The 25,226-nt window shown below is 36.2% G+C and overlaps 1 protein-coding gene across 2 annotated transcripts in view; it reads left to right on the forward strand.

The window, feature by feature from the left end:
- MAP4K3 (mitogen-activated protein kinase kinase kinase kinase 3) overlaps positions 1 to 25,226 on the forward strand; it is a 185,496-nt gene that overhangs the window by 117,427 nt on the left and 42,843 nt on the right. The window contains exons 9-15 of one of the 2 annotated variants that reach the window (XM_029231412.1): positions 8,539 to 8,670; positions 8,868 to 8,930; positions 9,016 to 9,097; positions 9,199 to 9,309; positions 13,863 to 13,941; positions 18,525 to 18,583; positions 19,856 to 19,918. In XM_029231412.1, the coding sequence (XP_029087245.1) occupies positions 8,539 to 8,670; positions 8,868 to 8,930; positions 9,016 to 9,097; positions 9,199 to 9,309; positions 13,863 to 13,941; positions 18,525 to 18,583; positions 19,856 to 19,918 (589 nt within the window). The remainder of the gene's footprint in view (positions 1 to 8,538; positions 8,671 to 8,867; positions 8,931 to 9,015; positions 9,098 to 9,198; positions 9,310 to 13,862; positions 13,942 to 18,524; positions 18,584 to 19,855; positions 19,919 to 25,226) is intronic. The other variant, XM_029231413.1, reaches the window with a different exon arrangement.

The following is a 25,226-nucleotide window of genomic DNA, read 5'->3' on the forward strand; positions in this document are numbered from 1 at the left end:
GGAACCTCCATACTGTTTTCCATATCGGTGGCTGTATGAATTTCCATTCCCACCAACAGTCCAAGAGGATTCCCTTTTCTCCACACCCTCTCCAGCATTTATTGTTTGTAGATTTTTTGATGATGGCCATTCTGACAGGTGTGAGGTGATACCTCATTGTAGTTTTGATTTCCATTTCTCTAATGATTAGTGATGTTGAGCATCCTTTCATGTGTTTGTTGGCAATCTGTATATCTTCTTTGGAGAAATGTCTATTTAGGTCTTCTGCCCATTTTTGGATTGGGTTGTTTGTTGTTTTGACATTGAGCTTCATGAGCTGCTTGTGTATTTTGGAGATTAATCCTTTGTCAGTTGCTTCATTTGCAAATATTTTCTCCCATTCTGTGGGTTGTCTTTTTGTCTTTTTTATGGTTTCCTTTGCTATGCAAAAGCTTTTAAGTTTCATTAGGTTCTGTTTGTTTATTTTTATTTCCATTTCTCTAAGAGGTAGGTCAGAAAGGATCTTGCTGTAATTTATGTCATAGAATGTTCTGCCTATGTTTTCCTCTAAGAGTTTTATAGTGTCCAGTCTTACATTTAGGTCTTTCATCCATTTTGAGTTTATTTTTGTGTACAGTGTTAGGGAGTGTTCTAATATCATTCTTTTACATGTAGCTGTCCAGTTTTCCCAGCAACACTTATTGAAGTGGCTGTCTTTTCTCCATTGTATACCCTTGCCTCCTGTGTCATAGATTAGTTGACCATAGGTGCGTGGGTTTATCTCTGGGCTTTCTATCCTGTTCCATTGATGTATATTTCTGTTTTTGTGCCAGTACCATACTGTCTTGATTGCTGTAGCTTTGTAGTATAGTCTGAAGTTAGGGAGCCTGATTCCTCCAGCTCCATTTTTCTTTCTCAAGATTACTTTGGCTATTCGGGACCTTTTGTGTTTCTGTACAAATTGTGAAATTTTTTGTTCTAGTTCTGTGAAAAATGCCATTAGTAGTTTGATAGGGATTGATTTGAATCTGTAGATTGCTTTGAATAGTAGAGTCATTTTCACAATATTGATTCTTACAATCCAAAAACATGGTATAATCTCTCCATCTGTTTGTATCATCTTTAATTTCTTTCATCAGTGTCTTATAGCTTTCTGCATACAGGTCTTTTGTCTCCTTAGGGAAGGTTTATTCCTAGGTATTTGATTCTTTTTGTTGCAATGGTAAATGAGAGTGTTTCCTTAATTCCTGTTTCAGATTTTTCATCAACAGTATATAGAAATGCAAGAGATTTCTGTGTATTAATTGTGTATCCTGCTACTTTACCAAATTCATGGACTAGCTCTGGTAGTTTTCTGGTAGCATCTTTAGAATTCTCTACGTATAGTATCATGTCATCTGCAAACAGTGACAGTTTTACTTCTTCTTTTCCGATTTGGATTCCTTTTATTTCTTTTTCTTCTCTGATTGCTGTGGCTAAAACTTCCAAAACTATGTTGAATAATAGTGGTGAGAGTGGGCAACCTTGTCTTCTTCCTGATCTTAGTGGAAATGGTTTCAGTTTTTCAGCATTGAGAATGATGTTGGCTGTGGGTTTGTCATATATGGCCTTTATTATGATGAGGTAAGTTCCCTCTGTGTCTACTTTCTGGAGAGTTTTTATCATAAATGTGTGTTGAATTTTGTCAAAAGCTTTTTCTGCATCTGTTGAGATTATCATATGGTTTTTCTCCTTCAATTTGTTAATATGGTGTATCACATTGATTTATTTGCATATATTGAAGAATCCTTGCATTCATGGGACAAACCCCACTTGATCGTGGCGTATGATCATTTTAATGTGTTGTTGGATTCTGTTTGCTAATATTTTGTTGAGGATTTTTGCATCTATGTTCATCAGTGATATTGGCCTGTAGTTTTCTTTTTTTGTGATATCTTTGTCTGGTTTTGACATTAGGGTGATGGTGGCCTCGTAGAATGAGTTTGTGAGTGTTCTACCCTCTGCTATATTTTGGAAGAGTTTGAGAAGAATAGGTATTAGCTCTTCTTTAAATGTTTGATAGAATTCGCCTGTGAAGCCATCTGGTCCTGAACTATTGTTTGTTGAAGATTTTTCATCAAAGTCTCAATTTCAGTGCTTGTGATTGGTCTGTTTATATTTTCTATTTCTTCCTGGTTGTCTTGGAAGGTTGTGCTTTTCTAAAAATTTGTCCACTGTTTCCAGGTTGTCCATTTTATTGGCATAGAATTGCTTGTAGTAGTCCCTTATGATGCTTTGTATTTCTGCAGGGTCTGTTACTACTTCTCCTTTTTCATTTCTAATTCTGTTGATTTGAGTCTTCTCCTTTTTTTGTTGATGAGTCTGGCTAATGGTTTATCAAGCTTGATTATCTTCTCAAAAACCAGCTTTTGTTTTTATTGATCTTTGGTATCGTTGCCTTCATTTCTTTTTCATTTATTTCTGGCCTTATCTTTATGATTTCTTTCCTTCTGCTAACTTTGGAGTTTTTTTGTTCTTTCTCTAATTGCTTTAGGTGTAAGGTTAGGTTGTTTATTTGAGATTTTTCTTGTTTCTTGAGGTAGGATTGTATTGCTATAAACTTCCCTCTTAGAACTGCTTTTCTGCATTCCATAAGTTTTGGGTCATCGTGTTTTCATTGTCATTTGTTTCTAGGTATTTTTTGATTCACTCTTTTTCTTCCTCAGTGATCTCTTGGTTATTTAGTAGCATATTGTTTAGCCTCCATGTTTTTGTATTTTTTACAGTTTTTTTCCTGTTATTTCTATCTAGTCTCTTAGCATTGTGGTCGGAAAAGATACTTGATATGATTTCAATTTTCTTAAATTTACCGAGGCTTGATTTGTGACCCAAGATATGATCTATCCTGCAGAATGTTCCATGAGCACTTGAGAAGAAAGTATATTCTGTTGTTTTTGGATGGATAGTCCTATAAATATCAATTAAGTCCATCTTGTTTAATGTGTCATTTAAAGCTTGTTTTCCTTATTTATTTTCATTTTGGATGATCTGTCCATGGTGAAAGTGGGGTGTTAAAGTCCCCTACTATGATTGTGTTACTGTTGATTTCCCCTTTTCTGGCTGTTAACGTTTTCCTTATGTATTGAGGTGCTCCTATGTTGGGTGCATAAATATTTACAATTGTTAAATCTTCTTCTTGGATTGATCCCTTGGTCATTATGGAGTGTCCTTCTTTGTCTCTTGTAATAGTCTTTATTTTAAAGTCTATTTTGTCTGATATGAGAACTGCTGCTCCAGCTTTCTTTTGATTTCCATTTGCATGGAATATTTTTTTCCATCCCCTCACTTTCAGTCTGTATGTGTCCCTAGGTCTGAGGTGAGTCTCTTGTAGACAGCATATATATGAGTTTTGTTTTTGTATCCATTCAGCCAGTCTGTGTCTTTTGGTTGGAGCATTTAATCCATTTACATTTAAGGAAATTATCGATATATATGCTCCTATTACCATTTTCTTAATTGTTTGGGGTTGTTTTTGTAGGTCTTTTCCTTCTCTTGTGTTTCCTCCCTAGAGAAGTTCCTTTAGCATTTGTTGTAGAGCTGGTTTGGTGGTGCTGAATTCTCTTAGCTTTTGCTTGTCTGTAAAGCTTTTGATTTCTCCATGGAATCTGAATGAGATCCTTGCTTGGTAGAGTAATTTTGGTTGTAGGTTTTTCCCTTTCATCACTTTAAATATGTCCTGCTACTCCCTTCTGGCTTGCAGAGTTTCTGCTGAAAGATCAGCAGTTAACCTTAAGGGAATTCCCTTGTATGTTATTTGTTGCTTTTCCCTTGCTGCTTTTAATACTTTTTCTTTGTATTTAATTTTTGATAGTTTGATTAATATATGTCTTGCCATGTTTCTCCATGGATTTATCCTGTAATGGACTCTCTGTGCTTCCTGGACTTGATTTACTACTTCCTTTCCCATATTAGCGGAGTTTTCAACTATAATCTCTTCAAATATTTTCTCAGTCCCTTTCTTTTTCTCTTCTTCTTCTGGGACCCCTATAATTCGAATGTTGGTGCATTTAATGTTGTCCCAGAGGTCTCTGAGACTGTCTTCAATTCTTTTCATTCTTTTTTCTTTATTCTGCTCTGTGCTAGTTATTTCCATATTTTATCTTCCAGGTCCCTTATCTGTTCTTCTGCCTCAATTATCCTGCTATTGATTCCTTCTAGAGAATTTTAATCTCATTTATTGTGTTGTTCATCACTGTTTCTTTGCTCTTTAGTTCTTCTAGATCCATGTTAAACGTTTCTTGTATTTTCTGCATTCTATTTCCAAGATTTTGGATCATCTTTACTATCATTCCGAATTCTTTTTCAGGTAGACTGCCTGTTTCCTCTTCACTTGTTTGGTCTGGTGGGTTCTTACCTTTCTCCTTCATCTGTTGCATATTTCTCTGTCTTCTCATTTTGCTTAACTTAATGTGTTTGGGGTCTCCTTTTTGCAGGCTGTGAGTTTGTAGTTACGTTTTTTTTGGTGTCTGCTTCCAGTGGGTAAGGTTGGTTCAGTGGTTTGTGTAGGCTTCCTGGTGGAGGGGACTGGTGCCTGTGTTCTGGTGGATGAGGCTGGATCTTGTCTTTCTGGTGGGCAGGACCACGTCTGGTGGTGTGTTTTGGGGTGTCTGTGAGCTTATTATTATTTTAGGCAGCCTTTCTGCTAGTAGGTGGGGTTGTGTTCCTGTCTTGCTAGTGGTTTGGCATAGGGTGTCCAGCATTGGAGCTTGCAGGTTGTTGAGTGGACCTGGGTCTTAGCATTGAAACAGAGATCTCTGAGAGCTCTCGCTGATTGATATTATGTGGGACCGGGAGGTCTCTGGTGGTCCAATGTCCTGAACTTGGCTCTCCTACCTCAGATGCTTAGGCTTGACACCCAGCTGGAGCAGCAAGACCCTGTCAGCCACACAGCCAAGAGGGCTCCGCTCACATCACCTTACTTTTCCCTCTTGCCACTGGACTATGTGTCGACCACCGCCCCATCCTCATCACAGAGGGATGTTTTCATGTAGGTAGATGTGGAAGGTATGCACACACTGGTGGAGAGCTGGGGGGGCTGGGCAGCTGATGGGCTCCAAAAATGGCTGAAACTGTCGACACATAATACTTGAATGTAACCCCTCCCTACTAGAATCTTTTTGATGGTTTGGTATTACATGGTAGTGTACTTCAGAATATTTTTGTTTGTTCTTTTGTCATTTTTACTTTTTTTTTTTTTTTTTTTCCCCGTACGCGGGCCTCTCACTGCTGTGGCCTCTCCCTTTGCGGAGCACAGGCTCCGGACGCGCAGGCTCAGCAGCCATGGCTCACAGGCCCAGCCGCTCCGCGGCATGTGGGATCTTCCCAGACCGGGGCATGAACCCATGTCCCCTGCATCGGCAGGCGGACTCTCAACCACTGCGCCACCAGGGAAGCCCTGTCATTTTTACTTTTATTCATTGTACTTGGCATTTGTGCTTTTCAATCAGGATTTGTGTCTTTCAGTTCTGGGAAGTATTCTTGCATTACTTCTTTGATAATTTCTTTGCTTTACTTTTTCCTGCTCTCTCTTTCTGAAACTCATTAGTTATATCTTGGACCACTTGGATTAATCCATTAATTTTCTGTCACTTATTAAAAGTCATTTTTGTTCTTATTTCTATAAGATTTCCAAAGCTTTTGAGACTCATGCTTTCATGATGGAGGCTTCCCTCAAATGTCTAGTAACCCTTCTCTTCTGGTTTACATTGAAGAGCAAGGCACTTAAAGCTGATTTGTAGCCGTGTGTGCATGGGATGTAGCATGTAAACCCAGTTTTTAGTGTCCCGGAAATGAGTAAGTGAAGGAAGCTGAGGAACTCATTGTTATACACAGACTTCTACTGCTCCCAGCCCCTGCTCTTCTTTGTTCCTGATATGTCTGAGTCTGAAGCCCCTCGTCCAGTTTCTGTTGGTCTTTATCCAGTAGGAATGGGGAAGGAGTAATTGCTGGGCCTTAATAGATGAGAAGAGGAATCTGGTGGACTAACTATTCATTATTTAGACTTGACATTTGCAAATATACCTGTTTTCAACCTCAGGCTTAACTCTGCTTTTGTAAGTTTGTAACCCTAATTTGTCAGCCTTTCTGGGATTCTTAGGGGCTAAGAATCAGCTAGTTGGAACCTAGTCATCAGTAAAGTAGTAACTGACGTACATTAAATTTTACATATTTCTGGGGTTCTTGGCTTGCTAGTTGGTCTTGTCCTCTACACACACTTAGTTTTGTCCTTCCTCCTATTTGCCACATCATTTACTATTATTTCCAGTCCAAATATGTCTTCTGGATTTTTCGAAGATGATGTGTTTATATTTCTCTTTTTTGTTCTTATTGTTCGGGGTTGATTTCTGAGAGGAATAAGAGCTTAAAGAGCTATCTGTTATTATTTTTAGGTACTCTGTCTCCTCAGTTTGATTTTAAACATCTGGAGGAACTCTCATTGAATCTCCAGGGTCTAGCATGATTCTCTACACATGCTTAGTAAATGTTTGTTGATGATAACTGATCTCCAGCTGAAGCTTCAGAGATAAAAAACTAATGTCATTCTTCTAATGATAGAGTAGGTAGTATCTTGGGAGCATGTGAAATTGTGAATTAGGCAAAATAATGTTTTGGAACACTCCGACTCTTCAACTCTCTCTAGTATCATGTCTTTCCCACCTAAACTCTAGAGATATAGGATAGAATGGAATCTCTCATTCATTGTGACTAAGGTTGGCAGTTATTCAGTTAATCAAAAAAGTCTGTGGAATTGGCAAATCTCAAAATTAATACACTACACATGTACCTTAAACATTTTATTTCAATTTAAGGCATGTGAGTGTACTTTTTTTTTTTTTGCCAATCATTTGATATAGGACCAAGGCCTTTTCTTTGCGTGGATAACTAGTTAGATGTAAATCATCCACATTTCCTGGTTTGTGTTTCTCTAAAATGCAGTCACATACAAAGCATGTGACTTTTCCAGTCAGGTTTATTGAGGTATAAATTTAGACTTATTAGGTGTACAGTTCTGTGAACTTTGAGACTCTCTGTGGTAGTGAAAAATGCCACCACAATCCGTGTAAAACATAGGTTCCCATCACCCAGGAAAGTTTCCTTTTGTGCCCTTCTCGTAAATTCTTTTGGCCCGTCTCTAGCCTCTGGCAACACCTGATCTGATTTCTGTCTCTACAGTTTTGCCTTTTCCCCCAGTGTCATACAGATGGAATTATGCAGTCTGTAGCCTTCCTAATCTTTTACAGCTATCATTTTCTTAACCTCATTTGCCAGATTTTTTATTTTTGTCTTTGGAAACTTGTCTTTAACAAGTTTTTCTAAAGCATACACTTTAATTTTCATAACAGCTTACTCTTTTTACCTTCACAATAAATTAGTTTTTATTATATTTAGATTATGTATTTATAATAACAAACATAACAAATAAACAGGTTCAGAGATGACTCAGTTGATTGCGGTAAGCATGCAACTTAACTGGCAGGAGTACAAGTGCACTGGGTGGAATCTTTCACTCATATTTTTGTAGAGGAAGGGAGAACATCAGCTGCTGTGGCCAGCTAGTTAAGAATATGTCACCAGTGTACTTCCATCCTCTACTGGGGCATTTCCACAGCTGGCTGGAATCTAGCTATCAATAAAGATTAAAAACATTTTAAGACCAAGCATTTAGAAAGTTAGAGGGATTTTTTTTTTTTTTTTTTTTTGGTTAACTTACTGACATATTTGACTTTCCTGAAATCATACCAGGAAAACAAACATACTTGTAAGGCTGCCTGTTTAGCTCACACTTTTGATATGTAAGAGTTCAAATGTTTATCTCAAGTAGTTCTTTTCAAAACTACTGCTTAGGATTTGAAATTTTTTATATTTGAAAATCAACATAATTATTTAATAAAATACAAATTTATAGAGGTATAATTAGAATAAGACTACAGTAAAGTTGAAAGAAACAAGAAAAATACTGAGTTCAGGTAACTTTCATCTGAATAAATATATATTTTTAAAAGCCCTCATTTTTATAACTTTTCACCAACCAATTAAGTTTATAGTAAATGTTAGTTAGGTACTAAATGAAGATTCTTGGTGCCCCAATAAATAGTATTGGTCAAGTGAAAACAGTCGGAGGCCAGATTGCAGTTTATTGACGTAAGAAGGAAGAGCTAAAAATGATAAGTTATTTATTACATGTTATGTCTCTGTAGAATTCTGCATGTACAGAGGAAGAGAGATTGGGATGTGGACAGATTGGTACATGTCGCTCTGTTATAGTTGTAAATTTTTATAAACCTTTATCGTAAATAGCTTAACAAAGTAACAAAGGAGAAATCAGTAGGGGCTTGGGATGGAGAGTCTTATGAGATGTCGAGATCTTGGGAAATATGAGCCATTTAAGTACTACATACTTATTTTTCAGATGTCAGGGCCTAAATAGGGCTCAGCTTACATAGTGATGGTGTGCCTCTGATGGGAATAAGAAGGAAAATGCAATAAATAGATTTTTCTTTTCTGGACTATTTCCTTCAGGATGGCTCCAGAAGTCGCAGCCGTTGAGAGGAAAGGCGGGTACAATCAGCTTTGTGATCTCTGGGCAGTGGGGATCACTGCCATAGAACTTGCTGAGCTGCAGCCTCCTATGTTTGACTTACACCCAATGAGGTCAGTGTGTCATAGTTAAAGAATCCTGTGCTTAAATTAAGGTCGCCTCCCCCCCTCCCAGTATTATTTATTATGTCATGAACAAGTAATATTCTTAGTCTTGCTTTACCTTATTTGGGAATTATAGTAATAGAATTAATATTATATATTAAAATATGCAATCTTAAAATGCTGTGTAATGGTTGTTGATTTTTCAGAGCATTATTTCTAATGACAAAAAGCAATTTTCAGCCTCCTAAACTAAAGGATAAAATGAAGTGGTAAGTATTTTTGTGTTATTTACTTTTATAGTCATGAGCAAAAAAATAATTGAAATTTTAAAATCTGATTTTCAAAATTTCTTAGGTCAAATAGTTTTCATCATTTTGTGAAAATGGCACTTACCAAAAATCCAAAAAAAAGACCTACTGCTGAAAAGCTACTACAGGTATTATTTTTGCCCTGAAATATATCTTTTTCCAAAATATAAAATGTCACTCAAACAGACTTCTAATAAGTGTTCTGTACTATGTTATTTTATTTTTATAGCACCCGTTTGTCACACAGCCTTTGACACGGTCTTTGGCAATCGAACTGTTGGATAAAGTGAATAATCCAGATCATTCCACTTACCATGATTTTGATGATGATGATCCTGAGGTAGGAACTGTTTTTACCAAGTAGTATATAACATATATGTATAAATGTTTGTACATCTGAAAACTCAGTTCTTTTAAGTTCTGGATCTAGTTTAAATCAACTCTTGAGGGAAGAATTAACTCCTTAACTTTGGAAGTCATGAGCTGGATTTTTCCTGTTGACTACTTATAGAGACTGTTTTCTGAAAATGGCAAAGGCAGAATCATCTAATCTACTTCTTGAAATTACTGTAGTTTTTTTAAAGTAGTCATTTTAGATGAAGTTGCAAATAAATAATCCATTGTAAAAGAGAATGAAAATGGGAAGCACCTACACAAGATGTTAGAATATACATAAAATTTCTGTTCCATTTTCTTCTCAAAAAGAATCCTTGTACAATACTTCATGAGTTATTAGTGGTTAGTAGAAAGTATAGGATTGACTTTGTTAGTGACTGTTACCCTAATTGTCTGCCATAGACGTGTTTAAAAATGAGCCAGTGTAGTTACAGAATTAAATAACCCTAGTATCATGGGAGCATTGGTATGAATGGAAGCTTCACTTCGGCTGGCATATGTAACATTCCTAACTCAGCTAATAATTGTGGCACCTAAGATAAACTCAGTATATGTGACATGTCAGAATTCTGTTATTGGGTCTGTAACTGAGCTGGATAGCCTTGAACTTGACTGGCTTTTGGAAGGTTCTTAAAATGGTGTAAATTCCATTGATGATACTGAAGGAATGATAGCTCTCAGTGGTCAGAAAGGTGGTCTCAGATTGTCTTAGGTAAGAGAGAACCTTTCTATCAATTCATCATTGTTCTAGCTTGTCATCTTTATACAACTATAAATAAGCTACTGTCCCTTTGTTTAAAGGTCTGGAAAAGCATTTGAAAACAAAAAACTTAAGAATTGTAAAGTATTATTGACTTTATACTAGGGAGAAATTGGGTTTTGTTGTTTTGCTTTATAAATTCTTCTATAATTTAATATACAGGTGTTCCTTCATTTGCATGGTAGTAAAGGACTGTACAAATGACCAAGTAAGGTGAAATCCTGCAAAGCGATCTTTTTTTTTTTTTCAAAGGATCCAACAGCATTTTTTTGCATGTAAATTTATTTATTTATTTATTTATGGCCGCATTGGGTCTTTGTTGCTGAGCGGGGCTTTCTCTAGTTGCGGTGAGCAGGGGCTACTCTTCTTTACAGTGCGCGGGCTTCTCATTGTGGTGGCTTCTCTTGTGGTGGAGCATGGGCGCTAGGCGTGAGGGCTTCAGTAGTTGTGGCATGTGGTCTCAGTAGTTGTGGCTCTCGGGCTTTAGAGCGCAGGCTCAGTAGCTGTGGTGCACGGGCTTAGTTGCTCCGCAGCATGTGGGATCTTCCTGGACCAGGGCTCGAACCCGTGTCCCCTGCATTGGCAGGCGGACTCTCAACCACTGCGCCACCAGGGACGTCCCCTGCAAAGCGATCTTAATACTCAAGGAGAAAAATTATAATTGTTTTGTGACCTTAAAAAATTTGTGTTATAAGATTAAAAACTCTCTTATTGTCAGTTTTAAATGTATAGGGGAATGAAAAAAATAGTAAAACTAATATTTTATTTAGTACATTGTAAAGTATTAGAACCTGTGAGAATTGTTTCTTTTCTTTGTTTTAAAAAAAAAAACATTTCCATGGATTGTTTCATTATCAAGTAGTCTGTTTATTGAGTAGATTGCATAGTGTTTGCCTTCTTCTTGTCATATAACTTTATGACACAGAACAAGTATCTTCTTTATGCTTTGGTGAATGTCAGATTCCTTTCTAAGTTCAGATCAGCTTCCAGTATTTTATCCTTTGAACTTTCAATGCATGAAATAATCTCAGTATTCCTGTGATGTGAAATTTTTTGCTAGCGCCCCTTCTTTTGGGGCACCTTCATCCTTTTTATCAGAACGTCTTTCTTCACTTGTGTCAGGTTCAGCCTCACTAAGTTACCCTGGCTGTGTGTCCACAGTCTCTTGAACAGTGGCAGCATCAGCATTCTCACAGTCAGCTATTTTCTCCTGTAACTTCATTTATGTTTGATTCAAACTTCATTTCCAACATTATCCAGAGTTATCACTTTCTGTTTCTTTGTAGCAGTTTTATCTTTGTTGGCTAATTTCTTCTTTCAGTTACCAATTTTTGTAAAAATGTCACATGAGTATATTATCACTGAGAGACAAGGAGGCAACACAACTACACACTTTGCTGTCTGTGCATGAACTGAATAACAGATGCTCAGTGACCAGTCACAGACAGACTTTGAAAGTAGTGACGTGATTAGTTACGGATCATGATGTGCATCTGTTATTCACATAGTGATCTGTGGACTGACAAGCAGGCAGTGAAGTTTCTGTTTTATGCAATTATAATTAATATACTGAATGTTGATAAGATTAATATACTGAATAATATACAATTGTTATATAATATTATACAACTAATAAACTGGTGACTGAAATTTGAACCATGTTATAGAGGACTAGTGTAATTTAACTATATTCTACTAACTGAAATTTGTGCATATCAAGACTACAGGACGAGGACTGCCTGTACTCTTTCAGTGCACCAGATGCTGCATTGTTGTCCCTTACTTCATCCTGTTTACTTGTGCTGAATTATAAAGTCCTTTAAAATGTGTTTAAAGAGGAGAAATAATAAACCAAATATAGAAGCAACCTGTGGAATAAAGATTCTTCTGAAATTTTCTCATATAGCAGAGAAAGAAATTTCTCCCTATCAAGACTATGTTATTAGTATTATAATTGTTGGATAGGGAGGAGGGTAACTTTTCTTCCCACCATAGTTTAAGATCATACTTTCCCCAGAGAAATCTATAGTAATTTATACATATATAATACTACAATATATGTTATACATAATATGTAGTATCTGAGTCCTATTATTTGCAAATGATTTGTAATTATAATTGCTAAGTACTGTGTTGTCACTCAGAATTTGAATGTGTCTAACTAGCATTTCAGTACTTGCTGTGATACTATATAATATTGTGTGGAAATTGAATTCCCTTGAAAATATTTAGCATGTGTACTAGTTCTACTTTAGTCTTTAGTTGTTTTAGTTTAGTATACATTATTCACAGTGGAAGAAAGTTGACTTTTCATGTAGGGCTCCCATGTAGTTTCTATTTTAGAAGTACTACGCATTGAAGTAATTGTTATTAGTAGCATTTTCTTCTCCTGTATGTTAACCCATGTACTGGGTACAGCATTATAAGATTTAGTAATTTTATAATTGCACTGTTGAAGCTGAGAAAGTAAAACTGTTCTCATAGAAAGCATAGATTTCATCCAAGTTCACTGATAACAGCAGTATGTGTGACTAATCTAACATGATACCTATTTTTGCTTGTTTGTTTTTGCTCCAAATATTGTGATCAAAAGTCCAGGGTTTTTCTTGTTCTGTGGCTAACTAGCTGAATGTCCTCATCTATAAAATGAAGACTAATACTTGTTTCACAAGTTTATTTTGAGGACAGAATGAGCTAAGGTATATGAAAGCACTTTGTAAACTACAAATCACTGTGTACATGTAAAGTTTAAATACTTAATTTTTTAAATTATTTTTGCTACTGTTTTACTACATTGGTGTTTTAATATTTGGGTCTTAGATTCATATATTTTTATTTCCTGAGAGGTGCCCACACTGAGAATAGTTAACTCGGGTCCTGTTTTTTATTTGCCTTATAGAGTCTTAAGAATTTGAGCTCGAATGTTTATGAATTACATTTTCCAAAAGATATGTGTAAGTGTATCTCCTTCAAAGGTAGTAAAACTTCAAAGATAGTGTTTCACACACAGAAGAAAAAACCTATTTGGTACATGAAATAGATGCTGGCATCACCTCTTAAAGTGAAGCCTTAGAGTGTATAGAATGGAGTTGCAGAAGCTTTTCAAATAGGGCCTTTTTTACTCCATAAGGTTGGAGGAATGTCCATGAATTAATAGTAAGAAGAGCTCATCCCCACTTCACCTACCCCCCAGGATATTTCTCTCTGAAAGTGACAGTACACATAGAGAGATTTTAATAAAATAAAAGGAAAGAAAATAGAGTGCTGCTTCTATAAGAAAAAGCATTAAGGTGGGGAAAATGTTGTGTTTACTAGGTAAGAAGACCATAAATCATTAATGCCTTTAGCATTATTTCATTTCATTTATCTCATCCTTCTTGATATAAGAAGTTGAGGCAGATTTTTTTTTCAATTACAATTTTCTCCTCTGCAACAGGGAAAGCTAGCTGCAGCTTTTGAACAGCTATTGTGTTGTTGAAATATTCAATTTTGAATATTTATTTATATTCAACTCATAGAACATTTATTGGGAACCTGCTGTGGATAACATATATCCCTAATCTTAAGCTCCCAGTTTGAGGAGTAAGAATCTTTCAGTTTCTGGTTGCCATTTTTTAAACAAATATTAACAAAGTTGTATTTTGTTCCCATTTTTATATGAAGAGAAGTATTTCTTTCATATTTGGGTAATTCTGTGGACCAGACTGTGGCTTGTCATTGACTTTGTTCTTTCCTAGCCTCTTGTTGCCGTCCCACATAGAATTCACTCAACAAGTAGAAATGTGAGAGAAGAAAAAACACGCTCGGAGATAAACTGTAAGTGTATCCTGTACACAGTTTATAATTTAACAATAAAAAATAAGATTTCAAGTTTTAATTTAGTTGCTGTTATTTTTGCTTCATTTTCTTCCAAGTAGTTTTTCTTATTAGATGCTTTGAAAGGTAGAGTGTAATTAAGGCAGTAAGAATTTCATTTTCCTTACTCCTGAGGACTTTCTGGTGGTGTCTGGGGGCGTGTATTTATGTTGTTTGGGAAGAGGAATAAAATTCCTAGAATAGGCAGGATAGAAGTAATCAAGGCAGTGCTTCCTAAACTTCCATGTGGATAGAACTTGCCTAGACAGCTTGCTAAAATGCGGTCTCTCATTCAGTAGATCTGGGGTGAGACCTGAGGTTCTTTACTTCTAACAAGCTCCCAGGTTAGATAGAAGCTGATGGTCCAGGAGAGCCAGGAGAGGGAGAGGTCTGCACATGTAAAAGCTAAGTAAGGTTAAGTAGGGACAGGCACTATCACCATTTAATAGAAAACAAAAAAGAAATGCAGAGATGAATAGATCTGCCTGTGGGATGGAGTCGTACACCCGGTTAACAGCAAGCCCTAGATCTCTCGGCTTCCAGCCCAGCGATCTTTCGCAAACACGGCTCCACTTCTGAAACCACGTCAGCACGCCTGTGTGGCTTTTACACCGCAAGTCCTTTGTGAACCTTCCTTTGGAATTTTGGCTGGACCGTACGCTGTGTGTTAAGTTCTTGGCAGAGTTTGTTGCTGGTGCTACCTGGAAATGCTCTTAAGAGAAGGAAATTCTTGAAAGAAAGCACCATCTACTTTACAAAAAGCCCAGGACTGGGATTTGTACTTTGCCTGCAGTTAGTTGTGTGACCATATAAACTTAACCTTTATATCTCCCTCTAAAGCCATGTGATTTAAATTTGCTAATTTTTCCCCAAAAGTATTTTTCTGAAAATGACAACCTTAGCATGTGAACATTTCCCATTATTTTTTTTTTTTTTGCGGTACGCGGGCCTCTCACTGTTGTGGCCTCTCCCGTTGCGGAACACAGGCTCCGGACGCGCAGGCCCAGCGGCCATGGCTCACGGGCCCAGCCGCTCCGCGGCATGTGGGATCCTCCCGGACTGGGGTACGAACCCGTGTCCCCTGCATCGGCAGGCGGACTCTCAACCACTGCGCCACCAGGGAAGCCCTCCCATTATTTTTTAATGTACAAAAAGTAATTACAATACATCTTTGTCATTTCTTTAATAATACAAAAGGTGATTAGAGCTGCCTTTGCAGTTAGAAAACCTTATGTGTTCAGTACTACTGAAAATCTAAAGTACTTTCTATCTTGTTATCCAATTCTGTTTTTAAATTGTATTGTCAGGCCCCTTACTGCAAAGTGCAGTTTCCTGTTAGTCATTCTTTACTAGTTTATACCAGGGATTCTCAGCTCCTAACTGCACATGTGTGTACATGCTATTTGAAACTATAGATGCCTTCACCCTAGTTTTTCTGAGACTCTGATATGCCCTCCTTTTTTTTTTTTTTTTTTGCCCTCCTTTTGATGGACATCTTCTCTTGTCCTGTGTTTGCCAGTAAGAAAGGTGCCGTATCCCTCTAGTATGTTGAGGTAGCAACAGGATTAAAACCACCACTTCTTATAATTTGTGGGTTTGATGTTTGAGGCTTTAAAATCTTATGCAGTGTTGTAGTATCTGCTTTCTTAGGATGTTTTATGATTTTATGTGAGATGTGATATATAGAATAATCAGTCATGCTATTGACGATAAAGGCAGGCTTTAGAGAAAATAATTTATTTTAGTATTTGTATAGATTTGTTGCCCTTGATAATGTTTTATGTTTACAATTACATGGTATCTCTCCATGCAACCAGGGTTTTCTCTTTATTAAACTAAATGGTGTTTGGGCAACATATATGTAAAAATTGGCTCACTTGCAGAAAGTCTGTTGCTCTTTCCCTTTTAGGAAGTCCCCTCTGCCTTCAGTTAAATATGATAAGCAGAGACTTGCTTTAAGAAGAAATAATTCTGGGGCTCTTCTTGTCTGCCATAGTAGGATCAGTTTTGACCCCTAATGGCTAGTGATGGGTCGGCAAGTGATCATGTCGGAGCTATTTCAAAGAAGCTAAGAAGGAGTTTTCATCTGGATAGTAAAATATAAATTTATGGTGTGTCGCTTGACATACGTTCAAGGAGATGGTAGCAGAAACAGAGATCAAGACCAGTAGACAATTACAGATACGTAGGAATTTTCGACATTATTAAGAACATCATAAATAGCACTGTAGCCTGGGATGATTGCCCAGCAGTTATTTGAAGAGTAGTTGCAATGTCCTGTGGCAGAAACTTATCATAACTTTAGGGAATTTGGAGAGAACAGAAGAGTGATACCAGTGTAAGGCATGTAGAATGAATCTCCGTAGGGACTTCGCTGTATGGGCTCCTGTCTCTGGAAAAGTGTTCCCACAGAGTACAGGGGTATTGAATACCTACTACAGTTGGGGTTCTGTCCTTGCTATGAAAATTAGTCTAGGGACTTCCCTGGTGGCACAGTAGTTAAGAATCCACCTGCCAATGCAGGGGACAGGGGTTCAAGCCCTGGTCCGGGAAGATCCCACATGCCACAGAGCAGCTAAACCCATGCGCCACAACTACTGATCCTGTGCTCTAGAGCCCGCGAGCCACAACTACTGAGCCTGCATGCCCCAACCACTGAAGCCCACAAGCCTAGAGCCCGTGCTCCACAACAAGAGAAGCTGCCACAATGAGAGGCCCGTGCACTGCAATGAAGAGTAGACCCTGCTCGCCGCAACTAGAGAAAGCCTGCGTGCAGCAACAAAGACTCAACACAGCCAAAAAATATTAATAATAAAAATGAAAGTCTAAGACAGCATCCCTGCACCCCCGTACTTAATGATTATGCAGTCTGGTGGAAACAGGCATGTTCACATGTGATGATAGCACAAGGCAGATAATGCATGAAACTGTCCTCATGTAATTTTATTACAGATTTAATTTTGCCATTTGATGACAAGTTTAGGTGAGAGTTGTTCAATAGGGCCTCTATCAACATGATATATGTATATATATATGTGTGTGTGTGTGTGTGTGTGTATATGTATATATAATATGTTTTAATACCTTAATAAAATCTATTTTGTAATCTTTGATATGTGATCATATGTGAACAGGTATGAGGAACCCATTATTGAACAGCCTACTTATCTCTAAGGGCCAGAATTTGATATCTAGTGCATAACAGCTATAAAACATATACATACTTCTTCACACACAACTGGAGATCTTGTAGGGCTGTGTTTCTCAACCTTTTTTACTTGTGCCTCCTATTGCTAAATATTCAAATCTCATGATCTCCTTTATTTGGCATTAACATTCACAGTAAACCATACATACTAAGCTAAAATCAAAACAGTTATAAAACGATTGTACTTTGAAATCTCACTCGCTTCCCTGCCTTGATTGAGAATTGCTGTTTTGGCTGAGCTCTTACTGGTTGATCGGTGATATTATTTGTGACTGTCTGTTTTTCTTATTTTTAATGTTTTATATTTGTGCCTCTGCTCTTATCTCAGTGGTCTTGAATGCTGTACCCAAGTTATAAAAGCAGATAATGACAATGATAATGAGATACAGAAATTAAAGGTAAAGGTAGTGAAACATTCATTAAATTAGAATAGCAGGGGGAAGGGTGAATGTAGTACGGTCAATTTATGTTGGCTCTAGTATTTATACTTTAGCTGCAGAAGTGTAGTTATTGTTGTATAACAAATTACCCCAAAATTTAGCAGCTTAAAACAATAAACATTTATTATCTCACACATATTCTAAGGGTCAGGAGTCCAGGACAGCCTAGCTGGGTGGTTCTGCCTCAGGGTCTGTCATGACAATCATGGTGTCAGCTGGGGCTGCAGTCTGCCAAGGGCTTAACTGAGGTGGAAGATTTGCTTCCAAGGTTACTCACGGAGCTATTAGCCCAAGGCTTCAGTTCCTGGCAGTGTAGCCTCTCCTTAGGGCTGCTCACAGCGTGACTTCCTCCAGAGCAAGTGATCCAGTAGAGAGAGCCCAAGACAGAAGCCTTATCTCTGAAGTTATATGGCATCATTCTGCCGTTTTTCGTCTGGTCACATAGACCACCCCAGGGAAGTGGGAAGGAAGTACACAAGTTTATGAACACCAGGAGGCAGGACTCATTAGAGACCACCTTGCAGGCTGGCTTCCAGAAATAGCTCTGCCTGAATTGCTGTCTGTATACCGAAGTACTGAGTTAAGATTGTCTCTATTTTATGCTGGGTCACAGTGAAGTAGCACCTTAGATCCTGACTGTAACGTACACGTAATTTTGTTAATCATCTTTTTTTTTTACTACAGAAAAGGCCTAGGATTATTAGATTAAGCTTTAACAGCTTAGACTTTCTTGGGTTTTTTCCAGCTAACAGATTCTTTATTTAAATCTTTGGATTGTAATCAGTCTATGGTAGATGGTAAAATTAAATAGGTTTTGCTATGGGAGTAACTTTTAAAATTATTATATCATTAAAAATATGGAAACAGATGAAGGCTTTACTTTTTTTCTCTTTTAGTTGGCCAAGTAAAGTTTGATCCACCCTTAAGGAAGGAGACAGAACCACATCATGAACTTGTAAGTAGTGTAGTCTTGGAATCTTAACACTGAAAGTAAATGTTTTAATTAGTCTTTGTGATATGTTGGTACTGACTACAAAAGCTAGTTATTAATATTTTCAAAGCATTTGGGGAAATAAAAAGGTAACTAATTCTAAAATTTGGAATAAATAAATCTGTGTTGCTGAGATTGAATATTTTCAAAATTATTTTAAGAGAAACTTACTAGTTTTACCATTCTTTGATTAAATGTTTTTAATGCTAGCCCTTTTTTTTTTTTTTTTTGCTTTGCAGTTTTTGAGGGACTTTTTACATATATATTTATTAGGATAAATGCCACAATTTTAAACTACAGTGTTGGTCCAGTAATAGCATATCTTCTAATTATATTTATGGGCAGTTTCTTGTGTAAACCACCTTTTCTAAACATCAGGACAGAATCCAATCTCTTTGGAGCAACTGAGACTCAGGAGAGACTAGGTGTACAGAGCAGATTAAATTTATCATTTACTTAAAGATTGCTAAAACATTCTTTTCATGATTCTCTTTTGTTAATTTTTTATATACCCCTTTCCAGATATATGATAAAATATTAGGTGCAGTCTCAGAAGCAAAATGCTGTACAAACATTTGAGATGTTAATATTCTATGGAAGAATAAAAAATGAGACTTAAAAAACAAACAAAATTAATCCTAATGAAATTACTTAACCAAAGCTCCAGATTATATGTTTCAGTTTTTTCCCTTTTCTGCTTAATAATGAGAAGAAAGTAACTGTTAATGAACGCTCAGAATTGAAGTGGGAACTTTCTTCTTAAATTTAATGCTTATTTTAACCCACTTGACTAAAGGCATACAAAGGGAGTCTTTAGCCTTTTAACTTAAAGAGTTGCTCTAATTCAGTATACCAGCATGGAGGAAAGGAATGCTAAAGAAAAATTCTTAAAATGATCATGTTATAATACTTAAGCCTGACCTTTATGTAGAAGATGGAGAAGGTTTAGAAGAAAACATAATCATGATGTTTATAAATGCCAATTGTTATTTTCTGCTTCTCTTTTTAACTTACCATTGCATGTATTTAAATTCTGTACTAATTTAGTAACTGTATTATAGAGCAGAGTTGTTGCACTGTTGCTTTTTTAGAAGCTCCTTAATCTGATATGACTTTGCATTTACCTTAATAAAGTTATGTTAGCAGGACTTACTTCACTTGTGAGTTTCCCATTGTGAATTTGTGGCTTTTAGTCTAAGTGTTAATAACTTGGGTTTCTTGGTCTCTGCTAAACAGCCCGACAGTGATGATTTTTTGGACAGTTCAGAAGAAATATACTACACTGCAAGATCTAATCTGGTATTTCTCATCTTCTGATTTTCTTTGTCAGCGTTGTTTTAGTCTTAATTGCTTTCAGGGTTTTTTAATCAAACATTTTGTCCAGTTTTAATGAACCAGTTTAAGCATTGTTTTATAAGTTCCTGCCAGTTAGCAACCTACCATATAGAAAGGATGATAGCAATTTTTTCTACACATTAAATAAACATATTTACTTGAATATATTATAACGTTACAACAAAAAGTTAAAGTTTTTTCTTTTTTATAAGAACATTTTTTTTCTCACTCAGATATGGATTTTTTTCTTTAGAAATTACATTTCCTTATAAAAATGTCCAGTTTGAATAATGTGACTTCTTTTAGTGAACTAGAAACCATCCATATATATACATATCCATATATTACAAAAATAAAATACATATAATTTAAAAAAATAATTTATCCCTGATTAACAATGAAATCAGTCTCAGATAAAATTTAACTTTGTAGCATTATGAAGTATCCAGTTTTCTCAGGCCAAAATTTGGGTTATAAAAACTCCCTGAAGTTATAAATATTAAGGCTATCTTACCATTAGGTAAGAAAAGATGGGCAATTAACCCTAGTAAATATTAAATAGTACTTTTAATAGTTGCTATTAAATAGTTTTTTCTAGTTCTGTAGCTGGCCAGGGCCCCAAGTTGCCTCCATGTTTACTCCTAGATTCCACTTTTCTGCCTTTTCAATTTAATTTTCCTACTCTTTCCTCCCTTTCTGCCTTAATAACATACCTCTTTCAATTCTGGTTAGTTGAAATGATTCTTTATATAAATTCCTATATCTATGCCCAGTAACATTTGTAGAACATAAAAGAGATTTTAGACATAATTTCTCTTTTAGGAAAGTTGCAGTCTTGGATCAGTGGAAAATATTTGTGTATATAAACTGTTAGCCATGCAACAAAATGTACAGTGCATTGCCAAAATTTTTTCTGGTGGTGACTATTGATGAGGAAAGGCTAACATATAATAGGTACTATGGAAGTCAAAGAAGGAGGAAAGCTTTTGGGTTGATATGGTTCATCTGCCTTCTGGGAGGGACTAAAAGACTGATTCCAGTATTATATAGGAACCATTATATATTTTCCAGGAAAATAATGGACAGTTGACTACTAAGTGTCATGGGATTTAACGTGGGAACAGTCATTGGCACAGTTCTGAGAGACGGCAGATAAAGAGCTGAAATTATGGAATGGTCCCACTACTACTAGAATTATGGGATTAGCTCAGAAAAGGAAGATTGAAGTCATCAAAGAGGAAATGATAGACGAAACCATGAGATTGCATGTGTTCCCCAGTTAGGTCTGAAGAAAGAAAGTACAGAAAATTGGTCACCACAGGGGTGATGCCTGTTTTGCAGTCAAAGGTAGAACCAACGCTGGAGGTGGGAAGAAGCAGTTGGAACACTAGAAGAGTCAGTAAACGGCCCAGAGAGGCCAGAAAGCGTGAGGCCAGAATTAACCATGTCAGGGGACAAGTGAGGTGCAGTGCCTGAAGACAGCACTGCCAGTGATTTCTGGACTGAAAATTTCTTCAGAATTAGGCATATGTAGGCTAGAATGACAATAGTGACATTTGTTGTGGAAATAAAAGACCACAGAATCAAAAGTTTAAATTGACTGTTTTAGGTATTAATATTCTCCAGGAAAATACAACACCAAAACCAGAAATATACTACTTTTAGAGTTACAAATATTCTTTTCTCTACCCTGTGTGTAACTAGCCTAGTAACTTGAGTGAGTTATCATGGCTCTGTTCCCTAGAACTACCTCCCACACCCCTTACATAATCAGTAGTTTCTTATGATAGAGGGAGCAGCTAACAAGGGAGTCTTGTGACAGAGAAGGGCTTTAGGGACAATTAACTTGTGGATAGTTCTGGCAGAAGAGGGATGAATGAAATATTTGTCAGATCCTACTATTTATAAAATCAACCTTAAAAAGCCCACTTTTAATGATAAAAGCTAACACTTACCTAGAAGTTTTTTTAAACCAGGTTTTATATTCTAAACACTTTAAATATGTTAAATTTTAATCCTTGTTTTACAAATAAGGGGATTTACAAATAAGGGGATTTAAAGTGCATAGAAGCTGAAATCGACTTTAACCACCCAACTAAATAATAGTGGAGCTGGGGTTTGACCTAAGCACCCTGGCTCAACAATTCCACCTAAACCACTATTGCCTCTACCCAACAATGGCAATATTTTTTTTCCCCACTAATACTGGTCTTGTGCTCATGCTGTCTCTCTTTTTAATCAACATATATGTTCCATAGTTATCTTTTTATTGTAGTAAAGTATGCATAACATAAAATTAACCATTGTAACCATTTTAAGTGTACAGTCCAGTGGCATTAGGTACATTCATATTGTTGTGCAACCATCACCACTGTTGATCTCCAGAACGTTTTCATCTTCTCATGCTGCAACTCCTTACCCATTATACAGTAACTCCCATTCTGCCATTCTATTTTCTGTCTCTGAATTTTTCTGTACTCTAGGTACCTCACGTAAGTGGAATCATACATTATTTGTCGTTTTGTGACAAATAATGTAAGTGACTGGCTCACTTCACTTGGCATAATGTCATAACATCTTCAAGATTCATACATGTTGTAGCATGTGTCAAAATTTCTTAAGCCTGAATAATATTTCATTATATTTATAACCACATTGAATGTTTATCCATTCATCCATCAACGGACACTATTGTGAATAATGCATCTGTGAACCTAGATATACAAGTATCTGTCAAGTTTCTGCTTTTAGTTCTTTTGGGTATATAACTAGAAGGGGAATTGCTGGATCATATGATAATTCTATGCTTGATTTTGGGGGGAATTACCATACTGTTTTCCATAGGTGCTGCATCATTTTACAGTTCCCACCAGCAATGCACAAGGGTTCCAATTTCTCCACATCCTCTTTGACGCTTGTTATTTTCTGGTGTGTGTGTATGTGTATATTATTGAAGTATAGTTGATTTACAATATTCCATTAGTTTCAGATGTATAGCATAGTGATTCAGGGGTTCTTTTTAAGATTATGTTCCATTATAGGTTATTATAAGATACTGGGTATAATTCCCTGTGCTATATAGCAAATCCTTTTTGCTTATCTATTTTATGTGCAGTAGTTTGTTATTCCCATACTCCTAACTTTTCTCTCCCCCTTCCCTCTCCCTTTTGGTAAGCATAAGTTTATTTTCTGTGTTTGTGAGCCTGTTTCTGTTTTGTAAACAGATTCATTTGTATTATTTTTTAGATTCTGCATATAAGTGATGTCATATGATATTTGTCTTTGTCTGATTTATTTCACTAAGCATAACATTCTCTAGGCCCATCCACGTTGCTGGAAATGGCAATGTTACATTCTTTTTATGGTTGAGTAATATTCCACTGTATGTATATACCACATCTTCTGTTGATGGGCACCTGGGTTGCTCCCATGTCTTGGCTATTGTAAATAGTGCTTCTATGAACATTGAAGTGCATGTGTCTTTTCAAATTAGTGTTTTTGTTTTTTGATGTGAAGTGTCCATAATTATTTCAGTCTCCTACTTTCATAGTTCTAAAACCTTAGCACTGTGAACAGGATTTCAACTCTTAAATACTTACTGCTGGCCACTAGAAACCTGATGGACCCAAAATGTCTGGCTGTCATCTTTGTAGACAATTGGCACCAAGATGACAGCCCTAAATCTTTTGGGACCAAAAAGAAACATTTACCCTGTTAAAGACCTTGCTGCCTAAAACTTCCATGTCATCAATGCTTTCTGATTGTTTTAAGTGCTAAGGGTATTCATCTTATGATTTTTGTAAATGAATTTAGAATCATTACTATAGTAAAGGTTTTTTTTTTTAATCAGGCAATCATAATATATGAAACCAGAGTTACAGAGCTTGAATTTTAACATTGTTAGTGAGTAGAAAGGTCTTTAAATTTTGAAAGATGCCTGAGTTTAAAAAGCGAAGAAAAAAACTCAGCAAAATTCCATAATAATAAGAGTTTTGCCCATAACCATAAGAATGGATATAGCCGGTCTACAAGATGCTGTCTTTACGTTAAAAGGTATTACACATCTGTTCAGCTGCTGCTAATTTTTTCTAATTTTCCTAGTTCTACTAGGCATTTTGGCCCATATACCAGTGAAGAATATATTGAAAGGTAAGAACAGTTGACCCTTAAACAACAAGGGGATTAAGGACACCAGCAGTTGAAAATCCGAGTATAACTTTATAGTTGGCCTTCCTGTCACTCTGCATCTTCGGATTCAACCAACAGCAGATCACGTGATACTGTAGTATGTATTTATTGAAAAAATCAGCATATAAGTGGACTCATACAGTTTAAACCCATGTTGTTCCAGGGTCAACTGTATATGTAAAACACTATGTTAATTGCTGTGGAGGAACATAAGTAGTGACATAATCATTGCTCTGAAGAAACTTACAGTATTCCTGAAAAAGTAAGAATAAAATATTTAGGTTATAATTAAAAACATGTCCAAAAGATATACCCAGTTTATCATTATCAGTAACCGTAACAGAAGTACTACAAGATTACCCCTGAATTAGGTCAGAATTGAATAAAGTCTATAAATAAAGTTAAATTTATTCTGGAAAAGAAACATCAACTTCGTTAATTTTAAATCTGTTAAACTATTACTTACTATAAAATTTATGTTGTATGGTCACTTTTATTACTTATTATATATGAAGCAATTTCTAGGGAAAACTCACCTTCATAATTGCACAATTACAGGACATTTTCTAGAGTATCAAAACTAACCTGCTTCAACTGTACTTCAGTAAAATTTAAAAAAAAAAAAAAAAAACCTGCTGATATTCATTTCCAGCCTTGCTATACAAAAGTCATGTTTATTCACTTTGAGTCCCCTTGAGTCTTCTGCTTTTATTAGTCAGAACACTGCTTGTTCAGTTAGTATTCTGACCCTACTTGCTTTTCTTTTTAAGAAATAAGAATTATCGAGGGTTTAGTCCCTTTTTACTTCTGTAAATTATCTACCACATTAAAAGGTGTCTCCTAACACCTTACTTGTGTGCCATATTTTCTCATTTTTTTGATGAGAAATAAACATTCTGCTATTCTCTTTTTTCTTGGTTAAAACATATTGTTAAAGTGTTTTTGTAGCCAACTGTAACAATTCTTTTGACTTCCTGCTGTTTTCTCATCAGGTATAGATAGACTTTGTAATCTCCAGATGGGTTTTAAAAAAAACAATAATAAGATTTTCTTGGTCATGTATTTTTCTTTTCCAGTGTTCCAC

Source organism: Monodon monoceros, unplaced genomic scaffold (genome assembly GCF_005190385.1).
Source record: "Monodon monoceros isolate NGI ecotype Baffin Bay Population unplaced genomic scaffold, NGI_Narwhal_1 Super_Scaffold_19, whole genome shotgun sequence".
In the NCBI taxonomy this organism is placed as follows: Eukaryota; Metazoa; Chordata; class Mammalia; order Artiodactyla; family Monodontidae; genus Monodon; species Monodon monoceros.